The 18,150-nt window shown below is 35.4% G+C and overlaps 2 protein-coding genes across 2 annotated transcripts; one reads left to right on the forward strand and one right to left on the reverse strand.

Moving 5' to 3' along the window:
* The first annotated feature begins 137 nt into the window (after nt 1-137).
* On the forward strand, nt 138-6,383 carry LOC132563629 (serine-threonine kinase receptor-associated protein-like). Its single transcript, XM_060228371.1, has 7 exons — nt 138-265; nt 1,140-1,275; nt 2,140-2,294; nt 3,100-3,202; nt 3,370-3,507; nt 4,479-4,615; nt 5,434-6,383. The coding sequence occupies exons 1-7, from the start codon at nt 151-153 to the stop codon at nt 5,631-5,633; spliced, it is 984 nt and encodes a 327-aa protein (XP_060084354.1). The 5' UTR covers nt 138-150; the 3' UTR covers nt 5,634-6,383.
* Nucleotides 6,384-9,619: 3,236 nt separating this feature from the next.
* LOC132563636 (organic cation transporter protein-like) lies at nt 9,620-17,200 on the reverse strand. Its single transcript, XM_060228376.1, has 9 exons — nt 17,058-17,200; nt 16,066-16,309; nt 13,387-13,490; nt 12,998-13,152; nt 12,634-12,802; nt 11,796-12,011; nt 11,314-11,540; nt 10,052-10,233; nt 9,620-9,814 (listed from the first exon to the last, which is right to left on the reverse strand). Exons 1-9 carry the CDS (start codon nt 17,198-17,200, stop codon nt 9,620-9,622), a joined length of 1,635 nt encoding a protein of 544 aa, XP_060084359.1.
* Nucleotides 17,201-18,150: the final 950 nt, after the last annotated feature.

An 18,150-nucleotide genomic window follows, 5' to 3' on the forward strand; every position in this document is an offset into this window, starting at 1 on the left:
TTTGCGCAATGAACTTCCGTCTTTTGTGATCTCTCGTGACTTTCCAGACTGATTCATATTCCGAATCGTTCATTTCCGGCAATTTGGAACCCCTTTGGGTTTTTTACCTATGCAATCGAAAACAGTTAAGGTCCTAAAGAAGTTGCCACCATGACAGGCATGCGACAGACTCCTCTTACGTGCAGTGGTCATACCAGGCCTGTCACTGACCTTGCTTTCAGTGAATCAACCCCGTTTGGTTATTTCCTCGTCAGTGCATGTAAAGGTAAATCCTCTGATGTTGTGTACAAGGGCATTTACATATACAGAGTTGGCAATATATGATCACCATGAAGAAGCCATTTCAGCATTTTTTTATTTAAAAGACCAAAGCATATGGTTCAGCATGTACAATACGTAGCTAATGTTTCAATGAAGAAAAGGAAATAACATTAACAAATATCTAATCGTGCTTCATAATGTCTTTGGAGTATTACTTTCAGGATGTTTGAAATTAAAATATCCATATGCTTTGTAAGGGTGTGTTCTGTTACCAAACCCCTGACGCCTTTCTCCAACAAAAACAAAAGGCAGTGTATGGTTTATATATCTTTTTGAAATGATTGTTTGCAAGGATTGTCCCACCCTGATGATATAACATTGGAAACATATAGTTTGGTTGTTTTGAAATAGACACTTACCATGTCAGAGAAAACCACATTTGCGAATAATATCCAAACTGGTCTATTTTACGCCAATTGGGGTATTGGTTTGTGACTTAAAAAAAACTGAAATCAAGTTTAGCCTCTCTTTTTTTTCAAAATTTTTGCCCAAGTTGCATTTAATTAGTCATTATAGATCATACAACTGCAAATTACCGAAAATAGTACTTCTCACTTATATGGCTTATGTTACAATAGTACAGTTATGGCAGGAACCGTTACAGTTTCTCAGTTGCCATCACTTAGAGTAAACATCTTTTGTAAAAAAAAACTCAACCTGACATGAATTAATGCAACTTTCAATAATATATTGCAAAAGTTACCATGGAAGCATTTTCAAATCTTTTAGGACAAACGGTCACTTATTTTCTATTATGTACATGTATTTGCATGTGATATTGTTTTGAAATAATTGGTTTAAATTTATTTTTGACCTAGATGGAAAGCCAATGCTTCGTCAGGGTGACACTGGAGATTGGATTGGAACATTTGAAGGCCATAAAGGAGCTGTATGGGGAGCGACACTTAACAGAGAAGCCACAAAAGTAGCGACAGGAGCAGCTGATTTCACAGCGTAAATATATGATTAATAAACAAAAGCGAGAATATGTCCTGTTGAACTAAAATATTGTGTTGCTTTTGTATCAGTCAGAAGAAGTGATAATGTCACTTTTGAACAAAGATGACTCATCACTTTTCACTTAATCAGAATGAGTAATATTTTTTAACAATGAAAAAGATGTACTTGATGTATACTTCAGCAGTTCTTATCAGGAAAAAAAAACAATACAAAGTATCTTTCAGTGTTACTGTGGTATTAACTAGAAGCAGATATCTATGTATTTAATTAATCTTGTGTGTTCTTGTAATTGTTTGGTTTATATTTTCACCATGACTGTCCATTACATATTACTCGTTTACAATTTTTAATGTAAGATAGTGATCATCACACTGTATTGTAAGAAAGTGGCCCCTGGTAGAGTTATTGCAAGTTGAACATTTATTTTTAAGAATAAAACATTCAGCTTTGATCTACTCCCAAGCTGTATATATTAAAGTGAAAAATGGCAGTGGTATGGTTAAGAATATACACATGTACTTGACTTTGTTCTAAAATTGTCTGGTGTATGGAAATTATGAAAGTTATTGAGTTATGAGGCAAGTGCATCTATATTTTGACTTTCCTTTCATCTTCTTTGGATTTTCTTTAGTCACTTCACGGTCTTCAAAAATTCAGGACCTTAGCATCACTGATGAGTTCAGGAAGGATGAAACAGCTGTATTGTGCAGTATAATTAATTGTTATTGCTCTACTGTATCTAGCTCTAAAATGGATTTAAATGTGCTATTCACTCGTGTCTTTTGTGCAATCATCAGAACCAACTACTTTTTTGGCAACATCGAATCCACAAAAAAATCTTAATTGTTTACATTACAGGAAACTTTGGGATGCCCTCAGTGGAGAAGAACTGCATACATTTAACCACAAACATATTGTCAAAAGTGTTGATTTTTCAACAGACAGTAATCTACTACTTACTGGCAGTAATGAGAAGATGCTGAGGGTATTCGATCTGCAGAGACCAGAAGCTGGTAATCATTTTCCTAATGATTAATACATTGTCAGTCTAATTTAGCATAGTAATTATTTTCAAGCAGAACATAATTTAAAATTGTTTACAGTGGATGACATGATGAAGATATTTTTCATTTTGGAAGTTATTTCCAATGTTGTAAATATTATAGAGAACATTTTTATGCCTGTGTCATGAAATGGCTAGGACGAATAGTGAAAAGATCAGTTACATTGAAGGGCAAGGATAGTTTAGACATGAAATTTTAGGCTTTTGACTCATACAAATCTAAAGTCTAAGATGCAGTTCAAGTTCATATCCGGTTTTGATCAGCTGAAGTTTTAAAGAATTATGACTCTTGTACAATCAAGTTTACACTCATTTATCAGTGTTTTTAGGGGATACTGAAGTGAAACAGGATATGTTGTTGTATTGTCAGTCCAAAGTCAGCTATAATTAACTCCAGTCATTAGCTTTTCCTATTAACTTTCTTAGAATTTTAAGGCAAGTCCATGTCCAGAACAACATTTCCCAAATTTTTATGTCCAAGTCCAGAACAACATTTCCCAAATTTTTATGAGTCTCAATACTAAGAGATATAGTGGGGTCCCAAAATTTCAGTTCCACATGAAAAGCATGAGTCTAGGACTCAATTATTCAAGTCCCAGTAGTCACTACTTTTGTGAACCAATACTTGACACAGCATGAAAAGATATGTGTGCAAAATTTTAAAGAGCCTTTGATGTAATGAACCTCACTACATCTAATTTTTGCCAGTGGGGACATTCATGCCACTCAAAGTGTTTATTTTTCTTTGCTTGCAGATGCCAAAGTTTGTTTAAATGGACACACCTCCAATATAAGAACAGCCATATTTACCAAATGTAACACTCAGGTGATCAGTGCCTCAGATGACAAAACTGTCAGGTATGTTAAGAATCTAATGTGATTTAAATTGCATCATTTATATCATAAAAGGATTTTGACATTGTAATACAAACTATCACAGACACAAATTTGTGATGTGAGACCTGGTTCATTGTAAGTGTCCCATGGTTACATATAGATTATCATGCTGTGATATTCTGTGGCAGATTGTGGGATGCTTCAAATGGTGAAGAGATTAAAAAGCTGGAGTTTTCTGCAATCCCCAACAGCCTGGAACTGTCAAACGACCAATTGCTGCTCCTCATTACCCATGGCAACTTCACCAGCTTCTATAATGCAGAAACGTAAGATCTTGGCCAAACCCTTCAATCTTTGATACATAGATTGTATCCATAAATGACACAATACATTGGGTAGAGATCTTTTGTGGACATTGTGATGTGATAAAAACTGCTGATTTGCAACATGCAACTACCTATGTCAGATGTATAAACATCTGTAGGCAACTTCGTGATCTGGGGCATGTTTAATCTACAAGATAGTGATATCTTGTCTCCACACTTTGATTTTTATTTATGCATGATCCTTCAGATTCATTTAGAACATCACTCAGTTTTCCACAAGAAATATTGAATTATGAAGTACTTCAGTCTTCATGTTACATTTTTTTTAAACAAGGGAGACAATCCATATCATATAAAGTAGATGTTGATGTGGATATATGCATTCATAGAAAAGGCCTTGTTGGCAAATTACTTAAAATAATGGAGATTTTTCTCAAACACTATGCATAGATCAGGTATGACAATATCTAGAACGGTTTGAGTTTTTTGACTTCAACATCAGAGTCATAGCACATATTAAGAGTAAATCATCAACCAAGCCAGTGATATCACTCAGATGCTAATTCTCAAGTAACTTCATTTCATAAGGAAGAATTTTGACCAAATTTTACTCAAAGGACAAACAATATAATAGAATATCTTGAATAAGTTCATGAATCAAGATCACTGTTACTATAACATTTAAAGAAATTTGTTAGGCACTGCTTCCTACTTGTATTCATGTCTTGTAAACATGTTCTGGATTTAGATAATCATGCTCTAAATATGATTAGTATTGGTTTTCCATGAAAGATAATGCAATTTGCACCATTTATATAGATTATATTTTCGTCATTGGTATTGTTATAGGATTTTCCAGATATTGTTTGTTACTATTCAGATGCCCTTTTGAAGGTCAGTATCTAAAAGACTCTCCGGAATTATTTGCTGTGCAGATAAATTTTAACTTCATGTGTTTTTTTATTCTTTAGTTTGGAGAAGATAAAGGAGTTTGAGGCCCCGACTCAGATCAATTCTGCTTCACTTCATTCATCAAGGAAAGTGTTTGTGGCAGGCGGAGAGGACTTTAAAATGTACAAGTTTGACTATGAGACAGGAGAAGAGCTTGGTATGTCTTTTCTAACTTAGGAATAACAATCATGTCTAGAGGGATGAGTACTTTCTCTTGCCCTAGACAGGTATATTCGCATTATACCTGAAATTCAATATCTATTTCTAATTCATGGCTGAAAACAGAGATTCGCAGAGGGATTCTCCTGTCTTACTCTGGAGTAAAAATGGAGATTCCTCAGTCTAACCCAGGGGTAAAGGCAGGAATTAACTAGTTATATGCTTAGGGTTAAAAGGTGCAGTCATAAATGGTGTGTCAACATTTTCTTGTAATGCTTTTGTAGAAACCAATCAGTTTCATATAAAAAACAAATCCATGGAGAAGGCTGAAAAGTTGGGATGATAATTGGTTAAAAGTTTTAAGTATTTGCTTTGGATTAGTTAGCTGTACACTTTACTCCTTATTGTGGTACTTGTAGTTCTTTAATATAACATAAATATGTAAAATAGCTATTACTAAAAGAAGTGTCGCGAAAAAATATGAAAATTGCTGCAAATCATGTTATTTGATTTCAAAGTGTTTTCACATCAGATAGAATTGAATTCTTGTAATACAGATTACTCCGATTTAAATTTACTCTGATAGTGAGCAGAAGTAATAGCAGCTACTTCTCTGTATGTATTTAACATTATCTATTATACATTGTTCAATTTGTTTAATGTTGTTTAGTACAACTTTGATCAAATTGCATTGTACTAGTAAAATTACCTATGGCCTGTCATAGTTTTGTTAAGTTAATGTATTTAAATGTTGCCGTCAAATTTTCAATCTCTTATGTCAGACTTCTGTTGATGACAGTATTTGTCTCATTACAGAATCATTTAAAGGACATTTTGGACCAGTACACTGTGTACGGTTCTCTCCGGATGGCGAGCTGTATGCTAGTGGAAGTGAAGATGGCACATTACGACTCTGGCAGACAACAGTTGGAAAGACTTATGGCCTGTGGAAGTGTGTCTTACCTGATGAAGCTATAAATAACACTGACTCAACACCAACAAAAGCGGAGACATAACGGTACAGTTCTCTACTGTAGCCGCTTTTGTTCACCGTATGTCGGTTTGGTCAAGAAGAGATGCAATGCTGTAGACTTTGGTCTGTGTGTCTCTGCCTGCCTATGGAACAGCAAGATGCAACCAGAGCCATCCTCCAAATATTTGGTCTAAGTCTAGTCACATGATTTGGGTTAAGACCAGTAACACATGATGTTGTATGGATACAGTCACAGATGCTGTAGAAAATTCCATTATTTTCTGTTTTGGGTGCATATTTTCACTGATCTTTGACACCTAGTGGTGTCATTTTGATCCAGTTGTGCTGAGAGTTAAGACAAAAGAAGTTGTAGCTGTAATATATTTCTGTCGAATATCAGGTATATGACTCAGTACTTACTGTAATGCAAGAAGCTTTCTAAATTTAGCACCAAGACATTAACATATTTCTAGGTATGATCTGTATTTGTAAAATTTGTATAAATCAAATGAATTTTGAAATGTTTGATTTTGGACCTGCAGGGCTAATAAGTTGTCATTTAGATTAAGAATAACATGAAAGACTTAGAGGTAGGTTGCATTTATTGGTTGTCATGACAACAAGAAAATCTCATATGTTTGTCCTATGAAACTGTCTCTCGAATTGTGTAAATGAATCTTACTGCCAAGGCATTACACAAATGTATTGTTTAATTAATGCAGAGAGCATAATTATGTAATGTATTATTCAGGATATGAACAAGAATAAAGTGATGAGATTCATTAACAAAGAATTACAGGCTTCTTTTTTCTATATTCTTTTTCTATATAAACCTATAACAATGTTTTTCTTTTTCCCACATCACCAGTTCTTGATTGTACTTTAATGCAGTATTACATGGTACATAGATTACATGTGTATGTTGCAGCTGATACCTATGACCAGTTTCTTTTGATGTAGACAACTGTTTTGTCAACAATGTAACATTTCAGACTTTAATTTTGAAGGACTAACTAATATTTTTACAGGCTCCAAAAGACTTTTACGAGACTTGTCAGAATGTAAAATAAGATCAGTAGATGTGTCTTTTATTTCATCAATGAATTCCATGAATTCAAAGTGTTTTAAGAAACCATGGGAGGTATCTCCTTTCCAATCTCCGTTGATACATTTTTCCAGTGTTCAGATCCCCAATAGATCATTGGATATAAACATTCATAATATGAAGGATCCCTCCCTCCACATATCTGTCCCTAAAAGGTCGTCTTGCTGTGAGGTGCCTAGTTAGTGTTGGGTTATATCTATAGTTAGGCCAATGGTTCTCTTCAAGTTTCTTCAGTTTAAGAACAGGTTTGGTAGCATAGACGGCCCCTCTCTAACACACTTCTCTATACCACTTTCTCCCATCGTTTCTTACTATTTCCCCTCTACTCGCTTTCCTATATTTTCTCGTCAGCAGAAAGACCAAAATGCCGTCATAGTGAACGTAAAATCCGTTACATAAAAAAAATCACTTATAAAAGCTGAATGTCCAGTACTCGTCCACTGAAAGGCCTTAACCAGATATGCATTTTGAGAGGCTAATGATGAAACTAGGCAGACTCCCTTCTTCCATAGTTTTGGTAGTTCAAATTGTACTATACCAAATATATGTTTGTGTCGTGATTGGCGTGGTATGGTTATTACTATTAGTTCACGGAACTGCATATCTTCTATAATAAGAGAGAGAACACGATGTCCAGAATGAATATGTTGATATCGTGCATTATGACCTTGCATGTATCTTAATAAACACTGTAAAAAGCACCGGAAAGTCATATCTTGGCGTGAATAACAAGACAACTATGTGACTATTTACTGGTGATATATACAGAATACATGGTCTGTATCATAAAATAAACGATGTGTATTTTGTTGAGGATGAAGCAAAGCAAAAATGGCGAGCCAACATACAGCTTATATATAAGACACTGACCATACATTCTATTAATCCTGCAACATTCCTGGAAAATTCAGACCATCGAAACAGTTTTTAGGTCACCTGAGACAAAGTCTCATGGTGATATATTTAAGCACCTTTCATCCGGCGTCGTGCGTCCGTATACAATTTAACACTTCTTCTAAAAAAAACCCTGATCCGATTTCAATGAAATTTTGCAGCAACCATCCCTGGTCTTAGAAGACCCAAATTGTGAATTATGCAGTCCCCAAACCCCAGGGGCCTGAGTGATGGGGCCAAAAGTGGTCAAATTGACACAGATTTCAAAAATCTTTTCAACACCTAGATATGGTAGAATCAAATACTCTTCATGAATGGAAGTATCTTTGGGTGATTTACCAAAATTGTGAATTTCATAGCCCCAGGGTCTCACATTTCCCAATGGGAGGGGGTAACGGTTACGTGAGTTTATAAAGGAAAACTAGATCATATCGTGAACTATTAACACTCCCGCGAACTTGAAGCGGTATTGAGTTGTCGTTCTTGACTACAACACTAAGCATGATAGGAGTTCTTTCTCGTTTATTGTGAAGTAAGTGTACTGTTTTTATATCAAGAAATTATTCAAAACTCATATGCTCTCATATTTTAGCATGCAAAGCTCTGGATTTGTCGTGACAAATACCGGGGTAAGAAATTAAATTAGATCGAAATGACGACATTTGCTTTATTCAAGCGATTTCACTGGTTGGTATAATAAGATGATGGATAATCGTCCTACGTCATTTTAAAAGTAATATGCGATTGGCTGAGAAAAAGAAAAGTTATAAACGCGAAACCAGGGGAACCCCTGCAAGGCGTACTCTCGGTAAACAGTCACGGACTATCTCCTGACTTCACGATAACATTTTTTGACGGTGAAATTCCGTTTTCTTTTAAATTAGAAATTAATTGTACATTTTCATGAATACTTCAACTATAATTCGCCGAAAGTAATAGAGTTAATTTTTCATCGATAGCGAACAACGGACGGAAAACTCAACAAACTCGGGCTTTCATGCACAAGAAACTGTTCACTCGCCAAGAACAGTAACTCTGTATATATCTCAAAGGACAAGTATTTCCTGCTATGTTTTGAGCATAATTTGTTTAATTTCCATTGGAAATATTTCAAACTTGGTTAGAATTATGAGTGAAAGATGACGGCTTAATGGTATGCCCATTTTGATCCTGACCGATCCCCAGGGGCTGATGGGCGGGACCAAAAGGGGTCAAATTGACTTACATTTCAAAATCTTCTCAACACCCAGATATGGTATAATCAAATACTCTTCATGGATGGAAGCATCTTAAAGTGCTTTAATTACCAAAATGGGTCTCACATTTCTTCCTGGGGGGATGGGGGAGGAATATTTTCTAGACGTTACTGTGATTTTCATAGAAAAATAGTATTTGTGAGCATCACGTTGGTGATTTCCTATTGGAAATAACTTTATAAGAATTATCAGTATATGATGACAGTTTTGGTGAAATGCATGTATTGACACTGTCTATATTCAGTGTCACAATTTCTGTTTCACTCTATTGAAATACTGCTTTTGTCAGCTGAACGTCAAGACCTCCAGGCCGCTTGTTTGCCGTATGTTTGTTTACCGGATATTGACGTTAAGCTGTATTATGTCTGATGCCGCACGCCAGAATAATTGATCCGCACAGAAATGTTCCAAACTTCCAAAACTTCCAAAACCCCAAACAACAATTTAATTATTTCATGAATAAATGAGTTTGTAACAACAAATAAAATCGCTTATTTAAACGGTTATTTATATTTTTAATTGTAATATTTAAGCAAATCAGAAAGTCATTCTGCACGCGATATCCGCCGCTGCTGAATTCAGCAAATGTAGATGTGACGAGTGTATTCTGACAATGATAGGACCAGTTACAGGATAAAAAAGTCATCAATAGAAGATGCATTCCTTATATAAATAACGCTAAAACTGATCAATTAGACAATGAAGTATATTTCACAGAAAATGATTATACATATATATACATATTACAAAGTAAGACCAGTAATGTACATGGAATCAAATGGATAATGATTTTTCATATAAGTCTTTCTTGCTCCCTTTATTGAAGTTGACGCCATCCTCGATTGTCTCTGGAAGTTTTTTGTGTAAAGTTTCTGGTAGAAGTAAACACAACAGTCCAGCACTAACAGAGAAAGCGCCGAATATTACCAAAGGCAGTGCCTTCCCAAACTTCCCGCCCACCAGATCACCCTGCAACAAAAAGAACACAATGATGAACCAATAACACGATTGATATCCTAACTCACGTGCGTGGTGCACGAATTTTTTTATTAAGTTAAATATTCATGGTATGCAATTATCAATAGTTGCTGTTTTTTCTGTGTTAATTACATGTTCGAGAAATGGAGTCGTGACCAGTAAAATATGTTACTTTGTAAACCAATATCGTGACCAGACAAGCCTTCTATAATAAGTAGCATGACTTACTGACGAAGCTACGTATGGCGCAAGCATTCCTCCCACACGTGCTACACAGGAACTCGAACCCATGCCAGCGTTCCTGACAACTGTTGGAAACAGTTCAGCCGAGAACACATATATTACGCCAAATGCACCGGCCGCTCCTATTTTACCAAAGATGGCCAGGGTTAGTGTGAGTGGCTGCAGATCTGGAAAGTAGAGTAAGAGAGCACTGTTAATCCAACTTGATATCCTTTTCATTCATTGGTTATTCTGAGATCAGGATAAGAGTAATTGCATTCAATCTTGCTTTCTACCCAGAAAGCACGTGGAATAGAAAAAATGCAAATTAGGGCAATACCAAGGAATAGATGGATGTGATTGAAAGCACATTTTTTATTTATTTTATTTGGAAAATACAACGGAAAAAAGAGGTATCAAAACATATTGATATAACAAGGACTGATAAGTAGTTCTACAACTCCTGACTAGCCTTCTTTTAAGGAAATTTACTATTATTTGACATTTTTACTTTTATTGCATGAAAACAATTATCAATGTTCAATTAATTTATTGTGGTAGGCATGCTGCATTATGTTTATGTCAGATAACATTTTTTGAGCAGTGTATGTAATGCATTCATAAAGCCTGTTGATAATGCTTTATCTGTTTGAATCGATATCAGGTGCTCGAGTGTTTGGTTCATTTCTATTGGTAACTGCAGTTACAGATGCCACATAATAGATGTCGACATATTGATTTGTTTTCACCTCTTCAGAGATTTTTTTTATCTGCGAAGAAATATATACCAGGTATGATACATCGCCGTCTATCACATTGTAAGAATTCTACCTTTGTAACGATCATGGATATCGACACATTTCGACATATCGTGCCCGAGTCTATTATTGTCTGGGAAGAAGTTCAATCGAACGTTGAAGACATGACAGGGAGTACAATTGCAAAGGAATCGTACATTATCTCTCGCATAACTGACGCAGAAATGCAACATTCTAACTAGATATACATAAATCGTTTATGATTGATGTATGATGGGAGATTACTTGTTTGTTTCGGGAGGGGAGCGGGGGGCGGGGTGAAGTAAGAATTAGAGACGGATTGCATTGTTAAGACAAATGCAAAAATATCAAGAGACATGGGATAAATATTAAGTATTTTCTAGAAAAAGCAATAAATTGCGGACGACAAACGTCCATCCCAACGTCCATAACGCGCTTTTGTGAGGAAAGGAGGATAAAGTTCTTGGAGGAAAACAAATTCTGTCTCACCTGGACCACCAAATATAACCGGAAATATAGTGCAGATGCATGCTATCCCTCCCAGCAGCATGCACGCGCAGTGGGTCCTCTTCCGTCCCCATCGATCGAGCAGTGCGATCGAAATGAAATAGGCGGGAAATTCAACAATAGCTAACAGAAAGAAGTTGAGATAAAAATCTCCATTCATATTGCCAGTGTGCATGGTCACTCCGTAGTATATCATACTGACCACAGCCCTGTAACAGGAATTATTATATATAAACGTTATGAAAAAAAAGATAGATGCGCTGAGATATTTTGCATCATTGAAATAGGAAGAACGTCAAATAACAAATATAACTTAAAGTTATATATAACGAGAACAAGGGTAAATGATAGTTTAAAGGTAGACTAGTGTGAGGCGAGTGCGAAAGAATTTCTTAATTTGATCAAGAAGAACCACGGAGAAATGCCATTTTCGAGAAGTGGAATGGCCTTCCTTCGTTACGTACCAATTGAAATATACTATAAGTGTCCTCAACAAGAGGACTTTGTGTGAGAAGAGGTGCCAGATTCTTCCATTTGAGTCCTCGTTCTTTTCCTGGTTGACCTTCATCATAGATGGAGGTAATGGTTTCTTGTTGACCCTGGCGGCTCTCTCGATGACCTTGTCTGCATCACTGTAGCGTCCTTGACTAATCAGCCAGCGTGGAGACTCGGGTACAACACTGAAAACGGTTTATTTCATTTATCAAAGAATGACACTGTCGATTTAACCTAACTTGGAGTAATAATTATCAACATTATTATCAATGTTAGTATTTTGTATCATTCTGCTAAATAGATATCACACAAATAGAAGATTTATATACTAAATAATAACAACACACTTTATATTGGTTTTATAGATGGCCTACACAGCTTTTAGCAGCTGCCAATTTCCTCTGAAATCTTTCTTTTCTTGTAATCACACATTATCTGTGGTTGCTACAGAAATCTAAATGTAATCTCCCTTCTTATGCTTTCTTGTCCTCGTACGGACAATGACATCTATAGAGTCCGAGTATTTTAATGTCACAGTTATCTTTCAATCTCTTGTCGTTTTTTCGTTTTTCGATATATTATATGAAAGACAACAGTCTTCATCGTGTCATTCTCTCTCCTCGTTTAACTACGATAAACCTCCATCCCGCTCTCTCTCTCTCTCTCTCTCTCTCTCTCTCTCTCTCTCTCTCTCTCTCTCTCTCTCTCGTATGTATTGACAGCCTTCGAACTCATGTCCTCAATAGTTATTATTTATATTTTCCTTCTATATTAAGTGTTACTTGTGTTAATGTTATAGATACTCACAACCAATAAGACAGGAAGAGGACACAGGGTGCAACAACTGCTATCTGTACCCAGAACCAATCTCGCAAGAAGTAGCCCATGCCAACAAGATATACCAGTCCGAGAGCAAAAAACGCATGAACTAAGATTCCAGCCCAAACTCGTTTCGAGGGTCCAACCATCTCTAGACCTGTTTAAAAAATGATTTTAGATTCATGGTTTCTTGCATAAAGGAAAGGTTTATATCACATACCAATATCAAATTCAAATATAACAAATTACTAAATCACGTTTTTTCTTTTGTTGGTAAGGGCAAATAATTAAAATAAACACACACGCTGCCTTCTACATTCAAACTGCTTATAATTACTATCAAACATCGTACCTAATACACAGCATATGATGAAAGCTCCATGGTTAGCGGCGCCAATGACAAACTCCAGAATGACAAAAGTGACCCAGGTCGGCGACCATGCAACTCCAAATGCCGACCCAATTAGTATGAGGATGGTGACATACAAGGTGATCTTACGACCAATGCTGTAAAAGTTGTGTTAGTTCTATAGCAAGTATGTAACTTTATGGTCTTAACGATATTGATCCCGTCAGACTCTCATTCAATGGTGTCATCATACATGTTTATAGCATATTATAGTGAAAAAGCAGTCTTTAGCATGTGAATCTAGGCAGTTTACATAACACCACATTTAACAGACTCATCAGTATAAATATATTATATATTGATTAGAGGAGAACGAAAATAGATTCACTTACATATCCGCAATCATCCCAAACCCAAGATCTCCCACCAGGACGCCAAAGTAAAAGATCATCTGTGTGTGCGACGTCTTGAGTGATTCGCCACATACCAAGTTTGTCTAGAAAAGAGGACAAAGCATGTACGTACAATTATTATTTCTTTATATGATAAATCCTATAAATCATGCTATTGTCTTTTGCACCAATAATGTATATCTGATATAATTTTGTCGTTGTCTGTTGCATCTGTTAGTTTTTGTCCTAGTTGAATCTGATATAATTTTGTCCTTACGTACATGTGTAAATCGTGCGATGCCCTAGTTACATATTTGTTAATAGCTTAATTTAGTATTGTTTGAGAATGTGACGCTTAGATTTACCAAGATTTACATTGCAGCTGTCGCCGATGAATCAGAATACGCTTACTCTTCCGCAACACATGTTCTTGTATTCCTTGTACTTCAGGATCTCCGTGTAAATCTTTTTTTGTTCATGTTTCCCTTAGTTTAATTGAATTTGAGTTTGGATTATTTTAATTATGTTCCCATGTAGGAAACTTCTTGTTTTGTTTTTGTTTTTTTGGGGTTTTTTTTTTTGTTTTAGTCATGCTATATCATCGAATAAGTCAAAGATAACATGGAAAAATAATCGCGGTCCTGGATACGGTTAAAAAAAACCCTTTAATATGATCAGTAGTTAATAAAGTTTCGCAGGTTTGGGTAAAACATTAAACTTCCTTATAGATTTGGGAGATATTTTTTGTATCTTCCACTAAGATGACTGTGGGAAAACATCACTTTATCTGGTGCCCAATCGCAATCACTCGACCTCTCTCTTACTAACTCTATCTCCTCCGCTTAGCACCGGGACACAGATGGAGTTACCTTATGACATGTCTAGGTTACGACTTGGATAACGCGTTAAAGGCGATAAGGCAGTCGCTAAATATGCATCCTATCCCCATATATATACACGTGTATTATATGTGAATGGCAATGTGATGACAATGTGATGACAATGTATGCCTTTTCCTGTAGTATTACACTAATTACTTACTATGACTATGTATAACCTGGTAAGTAGACTCTAGTCATTTGGCCGTATCTTAAGAGTAGCTAGACCGATCACGTCCTGATATGACACAAAATGTTCGCTCATTGACACTACTATAACCTCCTCGTGTACTCCTTTTAGAAAGATTATGATGTCAGACTTTAGAACAATCTATCAGTATTCATTATCGTATTTGTCAGTTGAACAGGTGTTTTAAACTGAAAACACAGATCTGTTAAAAAGCCCAATCTTGAATAACTACATCATGACTAGTTAATATTAATATGAATTCGATCAATGGGTGGACAGGTCAGTGGATGGATGGATGGATGGATTGAAAAAAATTAGGAATAGCAATACATCGATGACAATATAGATATAATAAATGAAAATTTTGAAGACAATTTTAAAGAGAAAACAGGTAAGCGAATACCCCGCATGAGCCACAGTGATAACTCCGTGTCTCCAACATCGGTAGCGACGATGAAATTCCTTGGTACGTAGGAAACCATTGCTAGTATATTCTGTTGTTTATTGACAACTGATATAAACAGTTGATATGAAGAATACATCTATGTTAAAGCTAAATGCAAAGTAATGTACCGCTTACATTGCCTGTTGATAGTTGATATGTAAGGTGAAAGGATAGCTTACTTATCGTAAAGTTTGAATATATATTACATAAATATTATGCCATACTTTCACTCTTTCTTAAGTATTAGCAAGCAAAGTATTCCTAAGCGGTATTTCCACTATCAGCTGGGAAGGACGGTGGTTGTTGAAATGGGACGATTGTATAGACATTGCAGATAAAGTTGCATTCAGGATAAAGGCACACAAACACTTTCATATATGTAACACTGTTGGTGGCTCGAAACATGGCAATGAGAGAACTAGGCATGTGGAGTTAGAAGTACAGTTGTTTTCTTTTTTTCTTGCCAAAATTATAACTAAGCATAACATATTTTACTTGGTTTGAATATTCAGTCCTTTTTTATATTTTAGTTGGCATGATAATGGTTCACGCCAGTAGGAACGCTAAAGAACTTCGGAAACAGGCGATATTAGACATGTGATTGAGGGAAGTATAGCGACAAATATTAGACTATTTGTTTGTGCTGTTCAATGATTTCTACTAAACAACATTAGAACGTCTTCAACATATGTATCAGCGAGAGTTTCTTTACATCGATGATCTCACATCAACGAAGAATTATGGAAAACAACGAAATGAAGACTGGTCTACAATAGAGTTTCTATCTAAATTTTAGTTTGAAATATATCGTTTCAACTTTATTGTCAGAGCGAAATGAAGTACATTTTCATTGTGAGTATATTTGTAGAAGTTAAAAGATAGTTGTTTGTTTTCCTTTCCGTTTTCCATTGTCACACCTAGTTACTTGCTCCCGCTATCTCGTGGAATATTGACGAGATTGATTTTTTAATTCTGGCACAAGGGGTCAAAAACGGGAAATAATTCCTCCACTATCTCAATAACTGGATAACTGAAATTGAATATATTTCATTTTCGATTTGTTTCAAACCAATTGTTTTAAAATGCCAAGATATTTACGAAAGAGCAAATAAATATGTATGACATTTTCCTATTACAGTTGTACGATGACATTTATATACACATACCTTTGAGGTGAAGGTTTCGTGGAAAGTTAGTTTGTCGTATACCCAACTGGAACACTTCACCCTGGTTCGATTCTGGACTGGACAGGACAATGCAGAACCCCCATTATTGCATGTGTACATGTGACATTTATCGTAAAGGAAATCTTCGTCTTCAGCTGCCAACGGAATGCTTGCATTGACAAGAAGTCCGTGGTTGTCGTTTTGTAAAGCATAGGTATCGTTTTCATACCCTGGGATCTGACATCTGGAACGGGAAACACGAGTCAGGTCAATGTCATTTGTATTTGTGAAAATCGTCACTATTTTGCATTTATATACCATGAGGAAGATTATTGTTCATCGGATTTAGAAATGATAGATCGATTGTCCGATTTAAACAATGTATCTATAATTCAACCTGCAAATAAACGTAAAATGTGCATATGGGTATGTAAATAACACTTTCAAATAGCAATTGCTTCTGTATATTCTATTTTAGCGATTAAACGAAGATTTTAGATTGTTAGTTCATTTGAATATTTGAATGCTATGCAGATCAGGTGCAACAAAGTAACACAGACCCTGTTTCAATAAAACCAGCTTGTGATTCCGATTCTACAACTCACCACCTACAATGGATGGTCAGACATGTCGGACAAACACCAGATAAGACCGGCTGAAGCTGACCCTGCTGATAGCAAAATTTAAGGAAACATGTTTCCAGAGTAATGATTTTAATCGCTTACATTTTACATAAATATATAAGGAACAATCCGTTTGATATTAATTTCTTAAAAACTTGAATTGTAAACCGTTTATGATATTATCCATTAATATCCGAAATTGATGAAAACCCGAAAAACAACAATATGTACATTTCCAAAAAAAGATTCATTTTTCATATTCAGAAAAGAAGGTTATTTGAACCAAATAATTGCTTTTTTACTTTTCAAATAAATAATTTACAAAAACCAACAAAGAAGACAAACACAAATGATTAATTTGTTTCTTACCTGTGTACAGGTGTTGCCATTAAAATGACCAGCATCATCATATAACACCCAACACTAATTGCGGGCATACATAACAGTAGGTACAATCTTTTCTGGTAAAAACCAAACTCTCCAATATGTATTAAGATGTCGTCAAACCTCATGGTGAGAACGGATCAGCCAGGTTTGTCGGATCTACACAGGGACTGTCGCTCAACTATCAGTAGCTATATACATACTTGAACTGAGGTCAAGATCACGTGTTGCCTTTTTAAAATTAGAGTGGGCTATCCCCTTGGTTGTTTTTATAACTAGTTTCTTGTAGTGTTTATCAGTAATTACTTATTTATACAGGCTCTCCTCTCATTGTGTGAAATAACATATATCCGATGTATCAGATATAGAATATCTAAAGAAGCAATGATAAACACAAACACATAAGGTATAAATTTAACAACCACCCGAAATCTACACAAAATAATTAATGAGGATTGTGCAAAAGACAAACGAGTGATTTACACCTTTCAATACGATTTTAGTAATAGATAAAAGTTATGTCCAGTTACGAAGACTGTTTCGTACTTGTTGGGCTTGTCAGTGATGCTTTAATATTAAAGTATTGATATATAAAATTAAAATTGGTAGTTGTTTAAATATTGATGATCAGTGTTTTGTAATTTTAATTTGTCCCCATTACCTTAAATGATTCGTTTAATAAAAAAAACTTATATTATCTTTATTGCAGTGGGTTTACGATACGAGGGTACACGGCGTTCATTTTCCAGTTCAATGACCATTTTAACTTACAATTATGTAGGTACAAGGTTCAGGTCACAAAAATGTCCACGACAATGTCCGCAGCTCAGTCATTGCTCTATCGTATGTTCATATGAACACTTCAATAGTATTGAATTTTGAAAACTCCTAATGAACAGTAAGCGATACAGTTTCTCTAGTTAGATACATCGGTAAAAAGGGATTTTGGGTTATTAAGAAAACACCGATAGCGTGGAGCACTTACAATAGAACAGCTCAATAAATGGGTCTTATTTTCTTGAAAAAAAAATACTGAAAATTACAATTCTTTCAATATTGAAACCATAGCAAAACAGTA

This window comes from Ylistrum balloti, unplaced genomic scaffold (assembly GCF_031769215.1).
Source record: "Ylistrum balloti isolate Yb309-2 unplaced genomic scaffold, AGI_CSIRO_Ybal_v1 Utg371806, whole genome shotgun sequence".
In the NCBI taxonomy this organism is placed as follows: Eukaryota; Metazoa; Mollusca; class Bivalvia; order Pectinida; family Pectinidae; genus Ylistrum; species Ylistrum balloti.

What these genes read in the sequence shown, in the direction of transcription:
- LOC132563629 (XM_060228371.1), top strand. Translation starts at nt 151, where the DNA reads ATGACAGGCATGCGACAGACTCCTCTTACGTGCAGTGGTCATACCAGG. An exon ending in GGAGCAGCTGATTTCACAGC is followed by an intron (nt 1,276 to 2,139) that starts GTAAATATATGA and finishes TTTACATTACAG; the next exon opens with GAAACTTTGGGATGCCCTCA. An exon ending in TCAGATGACAAAACTGTCAG is followed by an intron (nt 3,203 to 3,369) that starts GTATGTTAAGAA and finishes ATTCTGTGGCAG; the next exon opens with ATTGTGGGATGCTTCAAATG.
- LOC132563636 (XM_060228376.1), bottom strand. Translation starts at nt 17,200, where the DNA reads ATGAGGTTTGACGACATCTTAATACATATTGGAGAGTTTGGTTTTTAC. An exon ending in CTTATAGTATATTTCAATTG is followed by an intron (nt 11,541 to 11,795) that starts GTACGTAACGAA and finishes TTCCTGTTACAG; the next exon opens with GGCTGTGGTCAGTATGATAT. An exon ending in CGCCATACGTAGCTTCGTCA is followed by an intron (nt 9,815 to 10,051) that starts GTAAGTCATGCT and finishes TTTTTGTTGCAG; the next exon opens with GGTGATCTGGTGGGCGGGAA.